This window comes from Pelecanus crispus, chromosome 2 (genome assembly GCF_030463565.1).
Source record: "Pelecanus crispus isolate bPelCri1 chromosome 2, bPelCri1.pri, whole genome shotgun sequence".
NCBI lineage: Eukaryota > Metazoa > Chordata > Aves > Pelecaniformes > Pelecanidae > Pelecanus > Pelecanus crispus.
In genome coordinates, this window is record NC_134644.1 from 76,529,729 (window position 1) to 76,544,107 (window position 14,379).

Genomic DNA, 14,379 nt, shown 5'->3' on the forward strand with positions numbered 1-14,379 from the left:
GAAGGAGACTAAAAGATTTGCCAAAAGTGCTGGCTAATCTTGGATCTTCAATTTAAGTCACCTAGATGTTGATTTTTTAAAAATTTTTTTTAAAAAAGGTACTTAGCACTTTTGCAGTGTTTTGCATCCAAACCGTAGCCATAGTGGACCGACTGCAGCTGCAAAAACTCAGAATCTGTACCTGGGCATCTCAGCTCAGGCAAAATGCAGCACACACAATTAGTGGCTGGTTGCAAAGGTTTGGTGTAACAGAATCGCTCAGTCTCGCACAAGAAACTCAGTGCTAGAGGCAGGAATTAAATGCATTTGTCTCAAGGCAACACTGAACAGTGTTACCCACCCTACTGTTCTTTCCCTTCTTGCAATCCATTCACAACAGGCTTTCACCCATCACCTGTGGCCACTGACATAAGCCCCAACCACCCTGTGCAGTGAATAGGACAAGACCCTGTTGAAAACACATGATCAAATTTAGGGACATGGAACAAGAAGACAGGAACAGGACAGGTGATGGGAAAGGGTGGCAAACTACAGCTTTAAATCCAGCCTTTCTTACACCGCAGAGTATTTTAGACAGTTTTTCATATGTAAATATAGACATTATTCACATTACAATAAAATTTAAGGGCTGCAGCCAAGATGATCTGTAATGCGCAAGATACTGGACCACACACACCGTAAGAAACAGCCTAAAGATCTTACACTCTAAACAAGTAAAACAAAACCAAACAAAAACATTATCATTCCACATCCCAGATGAGAAATACAAGGCACAGAGAGAGTCCTTCTATGGTCTATAAGAGATCTGGTCTATTCATTGCATTACAGGTGGATCTGCTGGTACTCCAGATGATGATACATCAACAGAGCCATGCATCCTCTCTACCTTCTTGAGGGAGGTTTTGGGTTCAAATTTGGTTTGTAGAAGAAATTATACAAAACAATCTAATATACAGAAAGAACTGCTGCCAAATCAAGGGATATTTCTATCTCAAAGTCACCGAGTCAAAACTCTGACTTCTTGTTCCACCTGTGTCTCACACACACTCCAGAAATTTAAGCAAGACACATAGGCAGCATCTTTACAGACATCCACAGGTTCGCCACAGAGCACAGACCACTAGCACTTCTGATGTACCAATACTGCATCAACAGCCCCTCAGAAATACCCTAAAGTGGAACATTATTTTTGTCTCAGAAACAATACCAAGACCCAGAAGTCAAACGTTGTGCTTGCACATTTCTTTTGAACCAAGCAAGCACAAGTTACAGAAGTGAGCCTTGAGAAATCTCAGTGGTTGCGTTTTTTTTAAGTCATTTGATGCAAATCATGAACTAAAGCACAGCACACCAATCGATTCTCAAGTTTTATAGTCTACACGACCAAACACTAATAAGAAATATCAACCTGTCAGCTTTCAGTGTAGATCCACCTATTTCAGTACTGAAAGCACATTACAATTTTAAACCAACTCAAAAAGCCTTTGCTAAATCACACTTAAAATGTAGTAGATGCCTAGCTCTTCTGGACATCGTAAGGCCCAGAATGTATCGAGCCTTCCAGCAAACTTAAGCACGCTTTTCAGATTACTGCAAAGCTATCAAGCTATTGAGCAAAGCTATTCATATTATACTTGCATTTCCTTATCAAATGCAAAGTGTTAACAAAATTTGGAGACAGCTGTTGAATTTTATGGGCTTGTCCGCCATTTGTTTCAAATAGAAATATTTGATGGAGAAGGAAAAACAGAACAGCAACAACTTGTCTTCTTAAAAATAACAGAAAGCTTATCTAGAAAGAGACAAAGTTCAAAATATTTCTGTTACAGCTTTGTATTGGTGAATCAGAGCACTGTGCTAAACGCTGTACACATAATAAAGTTTTCATTTTAAACTCTGCAACTGGGTACTTCTACGTAAACAAAAACATGAGTTGTTTTTCCTTCTATATCCTCACAACCATCTGACAACAAACCAAGCCCACTCAGCCCTGCTAAAAGCATGATTCTCTAATGTAACTGTACTACTGGGAATACATTACAGCTTCCATGAAATGTTTTGTTACACCTGTGTATCAACTGGCCATGTAAATATAGGGTGTAACCACATGCAAAGTAGTCTTTTCGTTAGCTTAGTGAGCTAAAACTTCATACAACAAAAAAAGTAAATTAAGAAAAGATGGCCTCTGGATGTCTGAATAAGACGGGTATTTTCATCTTTTGCAGCACACTTATTTTCTGGAGGGGGAGTGATGATGCTTTTGATTATCAATATGATACGCATCTTCAATATTTAAGAGACTAAGACAACACCAGGAACACCTGCTTATAAACTCAGTTCCAGTCACACAGCTGACAGGTATGTCAGCTTTTTCTAGGCATGCCTTTGGCCTTTGCCTTTGAAACTACTAAGCATTTTCTAAAACTTGCATGCATCCAACCCATATCCTTTTGAGGCATGCAAAACTGCAATTTCTCTCAAACTTTAGCTACTCATCCCTACTGCTGGGGATGACCATGTCTGTTAAGTTAGTCAGGAGACCAAGCGCGATGCTGTGCACAACTCCTCCTACCACAGCAATCCACTGGCAATGGTAGTTTTTCATGTTAAAGACCTGTTTGCAGGGGAAAGCAGGGAAGGCTGATGTGACAAAACAACATACTGAAATGAGCGCAGCGCAGCAGATGCCTTATTGGTACCCTTCAGATACAACACGCTCATTCAGCCACAGTCAGGCATTAAAACCATGTCACTAACACATAGTCATGAAAACAAATGGCCAACTAATTTAATTTTTTTTTTTTTATTTGCAAAAAATAATGCTTCCCATATCCTGTCGTCTTGATACAGTTCTTTTTCGCCTGCTGTAAAATCAGGTTAGCATAGCACCATATTGACTCATCTATAAACAGACACTGAAAGCCAAGAAGGGGGAGAAGGAAGAGGACCTCAGCACACAAAAAACCCCCACAAAAAATAAATTTGATCTTCCCTGGTCCCGATACTTCAGGGCCGCTGCTAATCTGCCAAAGGCTGTCAGCTCTCTCAGAAGTATACAAAATGAGTAAAATTGAGCCATGTCACAAAAAGAAGAGCCTTAAGGTTTCCTGCCAAAATCTTAAATTTAGCTCTCCATATTAAACAACGCTACTTCATTTTCTCCAGACAATAAGGTTGCTTACAGTAAACACAGGCAATATTAAAACCTTCAAAACTTATTCCTATGCTGCAGCAAACCTCAAACTAACGGGAGTGTGTGTGTGGGGGGGTGTTTATGGTGGGGTTTTTCCTGTGTTTTTTTTTTGGGGGGGAAGGGAGAGATGGATTGTGTTGGGGGTTTTTTTAGCAGAAAATACTTTAGGTTCTTGGACTTGGTTGTTTATTCTCCAGGCTGACTTGGACTGCAAGTACAACCCAAGTAACTCATCTGATGCACAACAGGACAGAGAGTGTCAAGGGTTCTTCAGCAGCGATTGTTCGACGACGATCTCTCAAAAAAGTTAAACATTGATGGGCCCTGGACAAGTCCAGTTAAAGCTGTTGGCGATTTGATTGCTATGGGGCAACGAGAGGAGTTGGGACAAGGGAGGGAAAAGCCAGGTAAGGGCATGGAGGGTTCTTTGTACATGGTACAAAAGGTGCCAATCACGTTCAGACATTTAAAAATACCTTTTAACCTAAAAATACAGGTTACTTAATCTTACATCTTTGTCTTTCAAAAGTTATAAAACGTAAGAGTTTGCAGAGTTTCACCTTCGACCACAGGCATCTATTCTTTTTGCAGATTTAGTTATCGTCGGTACTAATTCCCATGGATTAAAGCACAGTGTTAAAAAAGCCATTTTTTAAAGTTTTCATGGTTAAGATTGTCAACTTAAGATGGGTCTAACTTTGCATACGTAAAAATAAGCTGTCCGAAAACAGACCTGTGAAATCTTTCAGCCTCCTCAAGTTCCAGCAAAAACTGAGGGTTTACACAAATATTTTCTGCAATATTCCCAAAGACTTATAAAATTACTAAAGAAACTGAAATCCAGTTTTCCTCATTATCTAGACTAAAAATTGAAATAGGGCATAACTAATGAGAAGTAAACTGATTTTTCAAATCACTTCACCTCTAATAACCCATGATAGTAGCAATATATGCTCACTTGTTGAAGTTTGCAGCACCTGTGTAGTTTTAACAATCATTTAACCGTTCCAACATCATTTCAAATTACGTATACCTCACTGTATACCTCTATTTCCCTCCTCAATGTTTAACCCATCTTAATTCATTCAAGAACTCCATTAGTTGTGGAAAAATAGGAACTGATGAAAACTGCTATTACAGGGGGTGATAAAAGCTAAATGACAGGGGAAATTACGCAAGGCAAAAAAAAAGCAATTAATTTCTTAAACAATTAGGAGTTTAATTAGATTATTTATTTTAAATGCATTTACTTAAGTGAATAGAAAGCTTTACAACAGACTTAAGTCCTCTTAAGTTTCAAGCAATACAAGAGTAGATATCAGAGTACTAAAATTAGATCACTCTCATATTTGATCGGAAAACATAAGCTCAGCTATGTCAGCAACTTGGTAAGCAGCAATATTAAAAACTGGGCGCCGATTTATTGCTTCACATTCAGCAAGAAGGGGAAACGGCATCACCTAAATGTGAAATTCCTGATCTGTGATGGAGGTTTATCCATCACACCAAAGAATGCTGCTCAGCACTTCCTGAATAAAGACACTGCAAAAATGTCTTCTCCAGCAGAGATTGCTAGTGCTAGCAGTGATACAGTCCGCAAATGCGCGGTCTCAGATACAGCTGTATACGCTAGCACTCCAGAGCCTCTCCACTGTAAACTAATTGAAACACAGGCGGATGTTTGTTGGGTTTTGGCATAAAAAGTTAAAACTGGAATCAAATGCTGTTCCTGCCCCTAAAACTTTATGTTGATATTTGTGGTTTTGTAATTGCTTTTATTCTCTGAAGGGATGCTTCCATAGCACAACTGTAAAATTCACATTAAAAAAGCTGATGACAGCTACACGTGAGGGTGCAGGTGGAAGCATGTTCTCCCGAAAGCTGCGTACAAGGGCGGGAATGGAAGCGTGTTCTCCCTCAACATACACATCTGCTCGTCAACTGACCTGTATTTTTGCTCTCATTTAATTCCTCCAGGGCCACTTCTACCAAGACAGTAACAAATAACCATAGGATCAGACTCCTCACATTCATCTGCCAGTCCTGGGCTCGGTTAAGCGCGCTGGGATTTTGTTCAAGGAAATGTCCGGACATACAAGCCTGCCAGTCTGTGGAGCAGGCCGCTTGCCTGCTTGCTCCTTTCCATCGCCAACAAGCTACCATTCGGCTGTGCGAAGGCAGGACAGCGAGGAGACCAAGGTCAAACCTAGAAACGCCCGAGGTAGCGCGGGTGACAGAGATGATAAATAGCAGGGAGGCATGCATGGGAGGAGAGCTTGATCCCCTCAAAAGCAAGCCAAATTGATTACTATTACGAAAAACAACTACCGGCTGACAGATCTCATGCTGCTTCTAAGTTACACGCATTTCCCAGCTCCCTGTATATTTCAGAAGTAAATTCTCTGGTAAGGAAACTACGTCTTCCTTTGCATTTTCAAAGTTCATGCCGGTTATTGCTGTAAGCTGGAGGATATCAAGAATGCTGTCAAGCACACAGACTGCAGGAATAAGAACAGATTCCACTTATTTCTCTCAAAATTAGAGCTGCCTCATGGATGACTCCTAAAGCTTGCTTGCAAACTATTTTTGGATCAAAACAGACTTCTTAAACACATATTCCTTTAACCTCATAATTGAAACGGCAACCAAGTTTCCCAAGAGCTTTTCTTTCTCAGCTGAGAGCTACATACCTCTCAGATTTCTGGGATGTATCTGCTTTGTCCGAGGCATTTTCCTCTAATCTCATACACCACTTTCTCCTCTCAGAAATGGAAAGTACAGCAAGCAGAGAGATGGCAGCTCCATAAACTTGTCAAAGGGGTCAGTTAATCCGTATGCTAAAAAAAGAGACAGAAAAGTTATGAGATGGACACATTAATACGGAAAACAAAGATACCTATCTGCTCCTTTTCATCCTCAAACGGCTATGGAAATTAGCGATGAGCAAGAAATATTTCTGTACCTATCCGTTTACGGAGTGAAATGTTCCAATATCTTCAGAAAACTACATGAGGGTGAAACTCCTTTTGGGATTACTCAGGAAGCATGAGAAAACTTAAGACACTTTTCCACATTTGTCAGCTGTTTTCTAGCCAGAAAATGTCTTCCAACAACTCATGTCCCATGCAAATAAATCCAGAAAACTAAACAAAATTTGACATCAGGCTTTAAGATACAGATCTTAATCTCGGAATGGGGGGAAAGCAGAGTGGAGGGCAAACACACACTGCATCAGCAATAATCCACCCTATTTGTAACATCAGTCACCTCCAATTTCCATACACGGAGCATGCAAGTCCGGAAGAACTCCCCGTGGGATATTTCTGCTGAAATATTGATGTACAACAGAGAATCACACCGGCTCTTGACCCACCTGCAAACTGTTGCACAGCGAGTTTTGTGCCCTGGCGTGCTCCTACGTGGCTGCAGCAGCCCCCATGTGTGCAGGAGGCTGCAGCCAGCAAAGCCCCGGTACGGATAAACCCCACAGACCAGGGAATTCTTTTAACAGCCTGACGCACAGATTTGCTGCTGAAATGGCACAAACCTAGGTTTACATCCCCAAATCTACATCTTTTTCAAGACTAACAGCACTTTCTTACTTTTCAAATATTCTTATGATTTACTTGCAGTTGAAGGAGCATTTTGCTTAGTTTCTTAAATCCTACTGGATGTGACATCTCCTACAGAACTATGGCAAACTACTTACGCACAAGAACTTAAAAAAGAAAATGACTGCTGTAATTCCACTCTTCCAGCTAAACAAAGTAAAACATTAACAACTTTTCACCTTTTTTTTTTTTTTAAACAGTAATACTACCTCAGGTTAACCAACTTTTTTTTTTTTTTTAGTTACCACGGTGAAGAAATTTTAAAAATTTATATAAACTTCAGAATGGCCCCTAATATGGACAAGTTGATTAAGGATAGCTACTCGAAGGAGGAAGTATTGCAGAATTTTTAGCATTTCTTGTAAGTATTAATTTAGGTTTGGTTCTTTTTTTTTTTTTAAGACAAACATGATTTTGTAAAAATGGAATTCAAACCTACTTAAAATAGACTACTTGCAACCACCCCTTCAGTCTACAGACTGTTGAGGAATATAATCATTAATTTTTAATGTTTCTTTTGTCTGTTGCTGCATAAAAGGACCCAAACAGGAGAAGAAACTGACTGCAACTGACACAAAGGAAGGCTGGAAAATATTATTCTGACTAATGGTTCTTCACTAGGGTATTACTGCACGCTAAAGGAAAACGAAGGAAAAATCCAAAACAGAGCACGCAGCCTGTCAACTTGTTCACTCGTACCACTATATCTGCAAGGTAAGTGTAGAAAGATTGAGAAATTAAATAAAACCTTATGCTAACAGGTCCGTTTTCCTGGTCTCGGACACCGTGGCTGGATTGCTTGAAGCAACAAGCACCCCCTGAACCCCTGCCCCCCCCTTCTGGGTGCTGCCGGGCTGAGGTTTTTAAAGGTTATAATAAACACCGTCACTTCTTTATGCAAGTTATTCGGAGCAGGAGTTTGAAATCCCCCGGGTATCCGTAAGTCATAAGCACCTCCCGGTGCTCCCCTGCAGCACAAATGACATCTTATTTACGCTTTAAAACCACCAATTTCCCCCGCTCACCAGCAGGACTCATTCTTTCGGGGGAAGAGATGGCCGTGTGAAAGCCACGGCGGAAACACCGCGCAGGACCCACGCGAAAAGTCATTCCCTCCTTAATTCGAACAAAAAAAAAAAAAAAAAGGGGAGAGAGAGAAGCGGGCCTTTGCAAACGCTGCGGTCACATCCTCCTCCGCCTCCCCCCCCACCCCCCAAAAAAAAATGCAGGCTAGGGAGCGGGGCGGGGAGGCAGCCAGCCCCGGGGCCCCGAGAGCCGTGGGTATGTGCGAGCAGGGTTGCAAAGGGAAGGGGAAGGGAGAGAGGGGAAAAAAACCATGAATGAATAAAGAGGGAGGAGCCTGGGAAAACCCCTCTGCAACGCCGCACCGAACAAAGCGCTGCACACATGCCTGGGGGGGGGGGGGGGTGCGGGGGGGGCGGCCGCAGCCCGGCACCCAGCAGGGCCAGGGGCCGGGAGGAGTCGGGCCGGGGCTCCACGGCACCACCACCCCCCCCCCCCCCCCAAAACCCCGGCTGCAGGGGCGGGGGGAGCACACGGAGACACCCGCCCGAGCGCTGCCCGCCCGGGGCTGGGGGCGCAGCCGGCACCCCCGGGGAGGGCGCGGGCGGGCGTAGCCGGGGCGCGGAGTCTCCCCGCGTCCCGGAGGGGCCGCGGCGGCCCGGCGTTGGGGGGGGGGGGGGGGGAGAGCGGGGCCTGCGGTCCTCCCCGTCCCCGCCCGCCCCCCCGCCGCCGGCGGAGGACACATTGTGTTGTGGCTGCCGCAGCTCCGCGCAGAGGGGGGCGCCGGCCGCGGCGGGGGGCGGCGGGGAAGCGCCCGTCCCGCCCCGCACCCCCCTCCCCACCTCCCCACGGCGCCCCCCCCCCCTCGCCCGCGGGGCCCGCTGCAAACCTGGCGGAGGGGCCGGCGCGGCGGCGGCTGATGGCGGCGGCGGCGGGGAACGCGGCGACCCCTGCGCGGCGGCGGCGGCGGGTGGGGGAAGGGGGGGGGGGGGGCGCCGGGAGCCTCCTTCACTTGACAACCTCAAACACAAACATGACCCAGCGCCGCCGCGCCCGGGGCGCACACACACACGCACACGCACGGCCCGGCACCGACACCCACCCCTCCTCCATGCACCGTCCCCCCGGGCCGGCCAAGGCGCCGCCCCCCGGCACGGCCCCCCCCCGCCCCCCCCCCTCGCAGCCCCCCGCCGCCGCCGGCCCCCGCCCCCCGCGGCAGACCCCTCCTCCTCCTCCTCCTCCTCCTCCTCCGGGCGCACCCCCCCCCCCCCCCCCGCCGCCATGTCCCACAGGGGACCAGCAGCCCCTGCCCCCCGCGTGAGGGGACACACACAATTCGGGGGGGGGAGGGGGGGGCGGGAGGAGGGAGCCTCCCCGGAGGGGAGGGGAGGGGCGCGGCGGGGCGGGGCGGGGGAGCGCGCGTCGCTCCCTGAGGGGAGCCCGGCGGGTGCGCCCAGCCCGCCCGTACCCGCCCCGCCCCTCCCCCCCGGCGCCCCGGTCACTGGCGGCGAGGGGAGGGGGGGAAGGGGGGAGGGGCGCGAGGCGGCGGCGCGAGCCGCGGGGGAGGGGGGGGGGGCGGGGGGTGTTTTACCTTCTCTCACTTTCTATTGCAGGAAGCGGGGCCGGAGCAGTGACGTCACCGGGTCTCCCGGCCCCGCCCCCCCTTCCCCGGCCCGGGCGCGGAGGGGAGGGGAGGGGGGGAGAGGCGGGGGTGGGGGAGGGGTCGGGGGAGGGGTCACCGAGGGGGTTTCCTCGCGGCCCGGTGGGGGAGGGACGGCAGCGCAGCGCGAGGCACAACAGACGCGCCGCGGGCCGGCTTCCCCGCCGCCACCGCCGCCGCCTCCCGGGCGGGACCCCGCCGCCGGGCCGGGCCGGCCCCCCCCCCCCCCGAGGCCGCGCGGTGCCCCGGGGCGCGGAGCCCCTCGCCGCCGCCCAACGGTCGCGGCTTCGCCTCAGGGGGTCCCGCGCGGCGGCCACGCCTCCCCTCAGGGCAGAAGCTCCCGCCGCACCCCCCCCCCGCCGCCGCCGCCGCCGCTCAGCTCAGGGCGCTGCGCCGGTGCGCGTCGCGCTCCCCCCTGCCGCGGCCCGGCCCCCGGGGCACCGGCACGGCACGGCCGGACGCGCACAGGCGCAGGGAGCCGGGGTTGACGCGGAGATCCCGGAGGTTCCTCCCCGCCGCCCTCCCGGCCTGGGCTTCCCCGCGCCCCCGCCGCCCGCCCCGGCCCGCCGCCGCCGCCGAAACTCACCGCCGCGCCGCGCATCCTGCCGCGGCGAACTTTTCATCCCGGGCGGCAGCGAGCCCCTCCGCCGCTGGAAGTGGGCGGGGGAGGAAATACGAGGAGGAGGCGCCTCGTTGCTCTCCGCCGCGGCGCCCCTTTTTTGGCCCGGGCCGCGGGTTTCGCCGGTGGGGGCTGTGCCGCGGCGGCCCTGCATCAGCTGTGCCCGTGTGCGCGGCCCTCGGCTCCCGGCGGGGTCACCCCCGCCCTGGGAGACGCCGGGCCTCCCCCCAAAAGGCGAGGTGGAGAGCGGGGTGGGGGGGGCCTGGGCTGGGCTTTCGGCGCCGAGGAGGGGGTCTTTCGTGGTTTATTTATATCCGGGCTGCCTGACAAAGAGGTGTTGGCAACTTCGCGTTACCGCTCGGGTTTTCCATCAGGTTTTTTTGCCTTTGGAGCCAGCACGTGATGGCTTTAGCAAATAAACCCAATTAAATATTTCTTGCATCACCTCACTGTTCATCCTCCTCCCCTGGCAGCCCTAGTGCTCAGCTGTAAGCGCTTTGGCCGCTCTACAGCCTTCTCTTGTAAGACCGGGGCCTGCCTTAAGAGAACATGACCACCATTTCCAGAGAGTCTTGGCATTTTTCATAGCAACTTCTTTCAAACTGCATTGAATCACGCAGGGTTTTCCTAAGGCGAGTACTTTCACCCGGGAGAAACCGAGGCAGGAAGCTGCAGAGTAGCTCGTGTACAGACGCAAGACCGCTTCTGTCTGAGCTTTTGGCCACAGGCGCTGTCTCCGGGCTATTTTTCCTCTTGAGTTCACTTAAATTATACCTTGAAAACATTTACGGCTTGCGATGGTGGCAGGTTCTCCGCTGTGGGTAAGCTGTCCTGCCTGGAAGCAACAGACGTATTCACTACACAGAAAGCAGAAGTAAGTGGACAGCCTTGCCTTCACACCACCTGGCTAGCCTGCAACCTGGCGATTAGGGTGAGGGACGGTATTCATCGCAAAATTAGAGATTTAGGGAAAAATCAGACCCCTGAAGAGTATCTTCAAGGGGAGACCTTGTATTCTGCTACTTCTCCAGTTAGACAAGACAATGATGATATTTTTTTGTTAGAGACTGTGGCTGTCTTTCCCCTCTCTAGGGTTTTACACTTAGGGCTCTGGCTTGCTAAAGAACGGAATTGCCATTAGCCTGAACACATCAATATGAATATGATCCTGCAGGTGCCATAAGCTTAGATTAGCATACCGAGTCTGACCAGTCACAAACCCAAGATCGAGTGACCTCTGGAACTAGCTCTGGACCTCTACTCATTCCATTCGGTTGTCGCAGAGTCTGTCCCGCTGGCCTTTGTGATACACAGCATCTGGCTCCTTCCTCCTCTACTCATTGTCTGAAAGCTTCAGGTTGTTGTCACCAGAGTCATCAGGGAGGAAGCATCAGATGCTGGCTCTTCCTCACAAGATGCCCGAGAAAAAAGGACCCACCACAGCTGCTGCTGGTGCCAAAGGAAGCCCTAGCTCACTCATCTCTTTGCAAGGACCTGAGTGAGTTCAAAGTAGGTGCTCCAACATGCAAGTTGAAATGAAGGACAACAGCAAACCCCCTGGAGCCAGCAGGAAGCTCTTGTTCTACTAGAAGTAGTCAAACTGCATCCCACCCAGCAGCGGGACAATCCAGCACTCCCACCACATGGATACACACAGGAATATAACAGGTGCCCTTCCTCTGCAAACAAGCACAAGTGTTTTTACAAGAATGACTCCGTGAGGTGTCAAAGAGGAGACAGGTCCCCAGGGAGGCATGGGGCATGTCACAGGGTGCCAGCTGATGCACCCTTGAACATAAAACCAGTCATCTCAAAGTCAATTTGGGTCAGAGGACAAAACACAGAACTGAAAGTCTGGCCCCGTGAGGTTATTCCCATGGCCATATGAAAAAGCAGCTGAGGCGGCAGCTGTGAGCTGGTGACACTGCTCAGCCTGCTCACCTTGAGTGAGCAGAAGTAGGGGCCAAAGAGCCATCTCCAGCCCAGCTCAGTGTTGCTCCAGCAGGCTCCCCTCTGGGCAGGCAGAAAATACAGTCCCAAGGGTTTTGAAAAGGCGGCATACCAGGCTGTTTATCCTGGGCAGACCACTTCATCTTTTTCCATCAATAAAAAGGAAGCACGTGCCCACTCAGTAAAGTACTTTGGGAAAAGTACTGTGGATGATTGCTAGTAGGAGGCACATAGTAATCTTCTCAAACCTGCAAATGAGGGAAATTCTTTAAGAGTTTTCAGCAAGATCTAAAATGCCACATCAATATGCACACTGAAAAAAAAAAAACCAACCAAAAAAACCCACCCCTTCATGGCAGAATTTAGATACTTTTAAAACGTCTTCTAAAAGGAGCCCTACAGGATACAGATTCCCTTTAAATGACTGTGTGTATATCTGAACAGGGAAGATTATTAAGGCTTTTTTCTTTCTAAAACTCCGCTGCATTTTCAGGAGGATGCCTATTTTTAAACACCCCCTAGATTAACGCTTGAAACCCCTACGCTCAGAAACTGGTATTCTGTAATGGCTCACAGGTATTTTATGTATAAATATATACACATACATGCATTAGGCTCTCAAGAAACCATGATACATTAGGTACTTTTAAATAATTCATTGTTAAGCACCCCATGATAAATCTCTAGTTGAACAGCACGCGATTTTGCTAGAATTCTTGGTATATATTGAATGTGAAGCACCGTGGTAAATTTAACTATGCTGAGCATCAAATGTGAAAATTTTATATTGTACATTACGCCCTGACACGCAACTGAGAATCTTTATTATTAAGGCTTCAGGGAATTTTTGAGGGAACTTCTGAAGTTCTAAAAAGAAAAAACAAGACTGAGCGCTATTTCTTTATAGAAGTTGAGATTTTCTCAGAGAAGGGAAATTCCGTAAGTAGTCTGCATTGGATTAACATAAAGGTTTTGCTGAAAGAACTGCTGTCTATTAGCTTGTGCTCCGAGGCTCCTCATTTGACGCTACTCAGATGAAAGTCAGAGGATCTTGGCTTACCTGGCATGAGCCGGTGCTCAGAGCTTTCCCAGGGCTTGCCACTCCTGCAGCGGGGCCAGAGAGATAGGGCAGCAACCGCCGCTGCGAGGGGAGGCCATTTTTCCCCTTTTCTCCAGCAGTAGCTGTCACCCCAGATACTCACAACTCCCCCTTGTCAGCAACAGCCAGATGCTTTCCTAGAGGCAGGCGAAGAAGACAGCAGGGACCTGGCCACGCGCTGCTCCCCGCAGCCTGCTGCTCCGAGCAAGGAGCTGGTCCTGGTTGGGACATTTTGCATGGCAATGTCCTATATCTCCCCTCGTGGGATGTCCGAAAAGAGGGGTTGCTTTTATGTTGTCCCATAAGTTGAATCAGTTCCTTCAGATTTGGGCAAACTGGCATTATGCAATGGAAAAATGTTCCATCGAAGAATTTCATCCCAACCTTACCTTTTACTTTTTATATATATACACACACACTGCAGCTGTGTGTGGCAGTCACTGGCATGGACCCCTGAGGCCAAGGAAAGGCACAAGTGTGTCCAGCTCCAGGTTAATCAAGTGATACAGGGCACAATTCACTGACAGAGCTTCACCTTTTTTCCAGGTATTATTAATCAGACATTTCAATGAACTTCACGATCACTGATGCCATATCTAGTTATTTACACCATGTTCATCTTCATGATATCAGATCATCTCAGACAAGCATACCCGTGTTTAAGATGCTGTGCTAAAAAACATTTGGGTGACTATTTGTCCTTCCCCCTCCTTGGAAGAGCCCCAACTGCTGTGGTGCTCCCCCAGGGGTAATCACAGGCGAGCTTTCGACAACAGCTCCTCCAGGCAGGGGGAAGCAATCCTCGCCCTACCTAAACTGCCACCACAGCCTGACATCAGCCTTCTTCCCTCCCAGCAGACAGGCCTCTCGTGTCTGATCAAAGGACAAGAGATTGACCACAGAGCGAAGCGTCCGCTGAGGAGGTTGCTTTCTGGCAGAGTCCCTTTGAGGTCTCCTTTGGTACTGCAAGCTCTGGCAAGGCTAGTGGCGTGCCCACACCACGTGCAGCATCCTCTCTGCAGAGAAATATCGCAAAGCCAAGAGCAAGAGACTCATCCTCAGCACTTTGCAGGCTGGCCACACTCCCTGCCTGGCCAAACCCTCCATGATGACATGCCAAAGTCGGGGGGGGGGGGGGGGGGAAGTAGATAGATAGATAGATATAAAAGAAAGAAATTAAAGCCAGACTGGTTGAACCAGTGCTGCCTTCTTCTCCAAGAGGCA

At 49.1% G+C, this 14,379-nt stretch overlaps 1 protein-coding gene across 1 annotated transcript in view; it reads right to left on the reverse strand.

Annotated features, from left to right (window-relative positions):
• HIVEP1 (HIVEP zinc finger 1) overlaps positions 1–7,880 on the reverse strand; it is a 121,582-nt gene extending 113,702 nt beyond the window's left edge. Inside the window, exons 1-2 of the mRNA XM_075704740.1 lie at positions 7,830–7,880; positions 5,884–6,030 (exon numbers count right to left, since the gene is read on the reverse strand). Of these exons, the coding sequence (XP_075560855.1) occupies positions 5,884–5,923 (40 nt within the window). The 5' untranslated portion in view covers positions 5,924–6,030; positions 7,830–7,880. The remainder of the gene's footprint in view (positions 1–5,883; positions 6,031–7,829) is intronic.
• Positions 7,881–14,379: the final 6,499 nt, after the last annotated feature.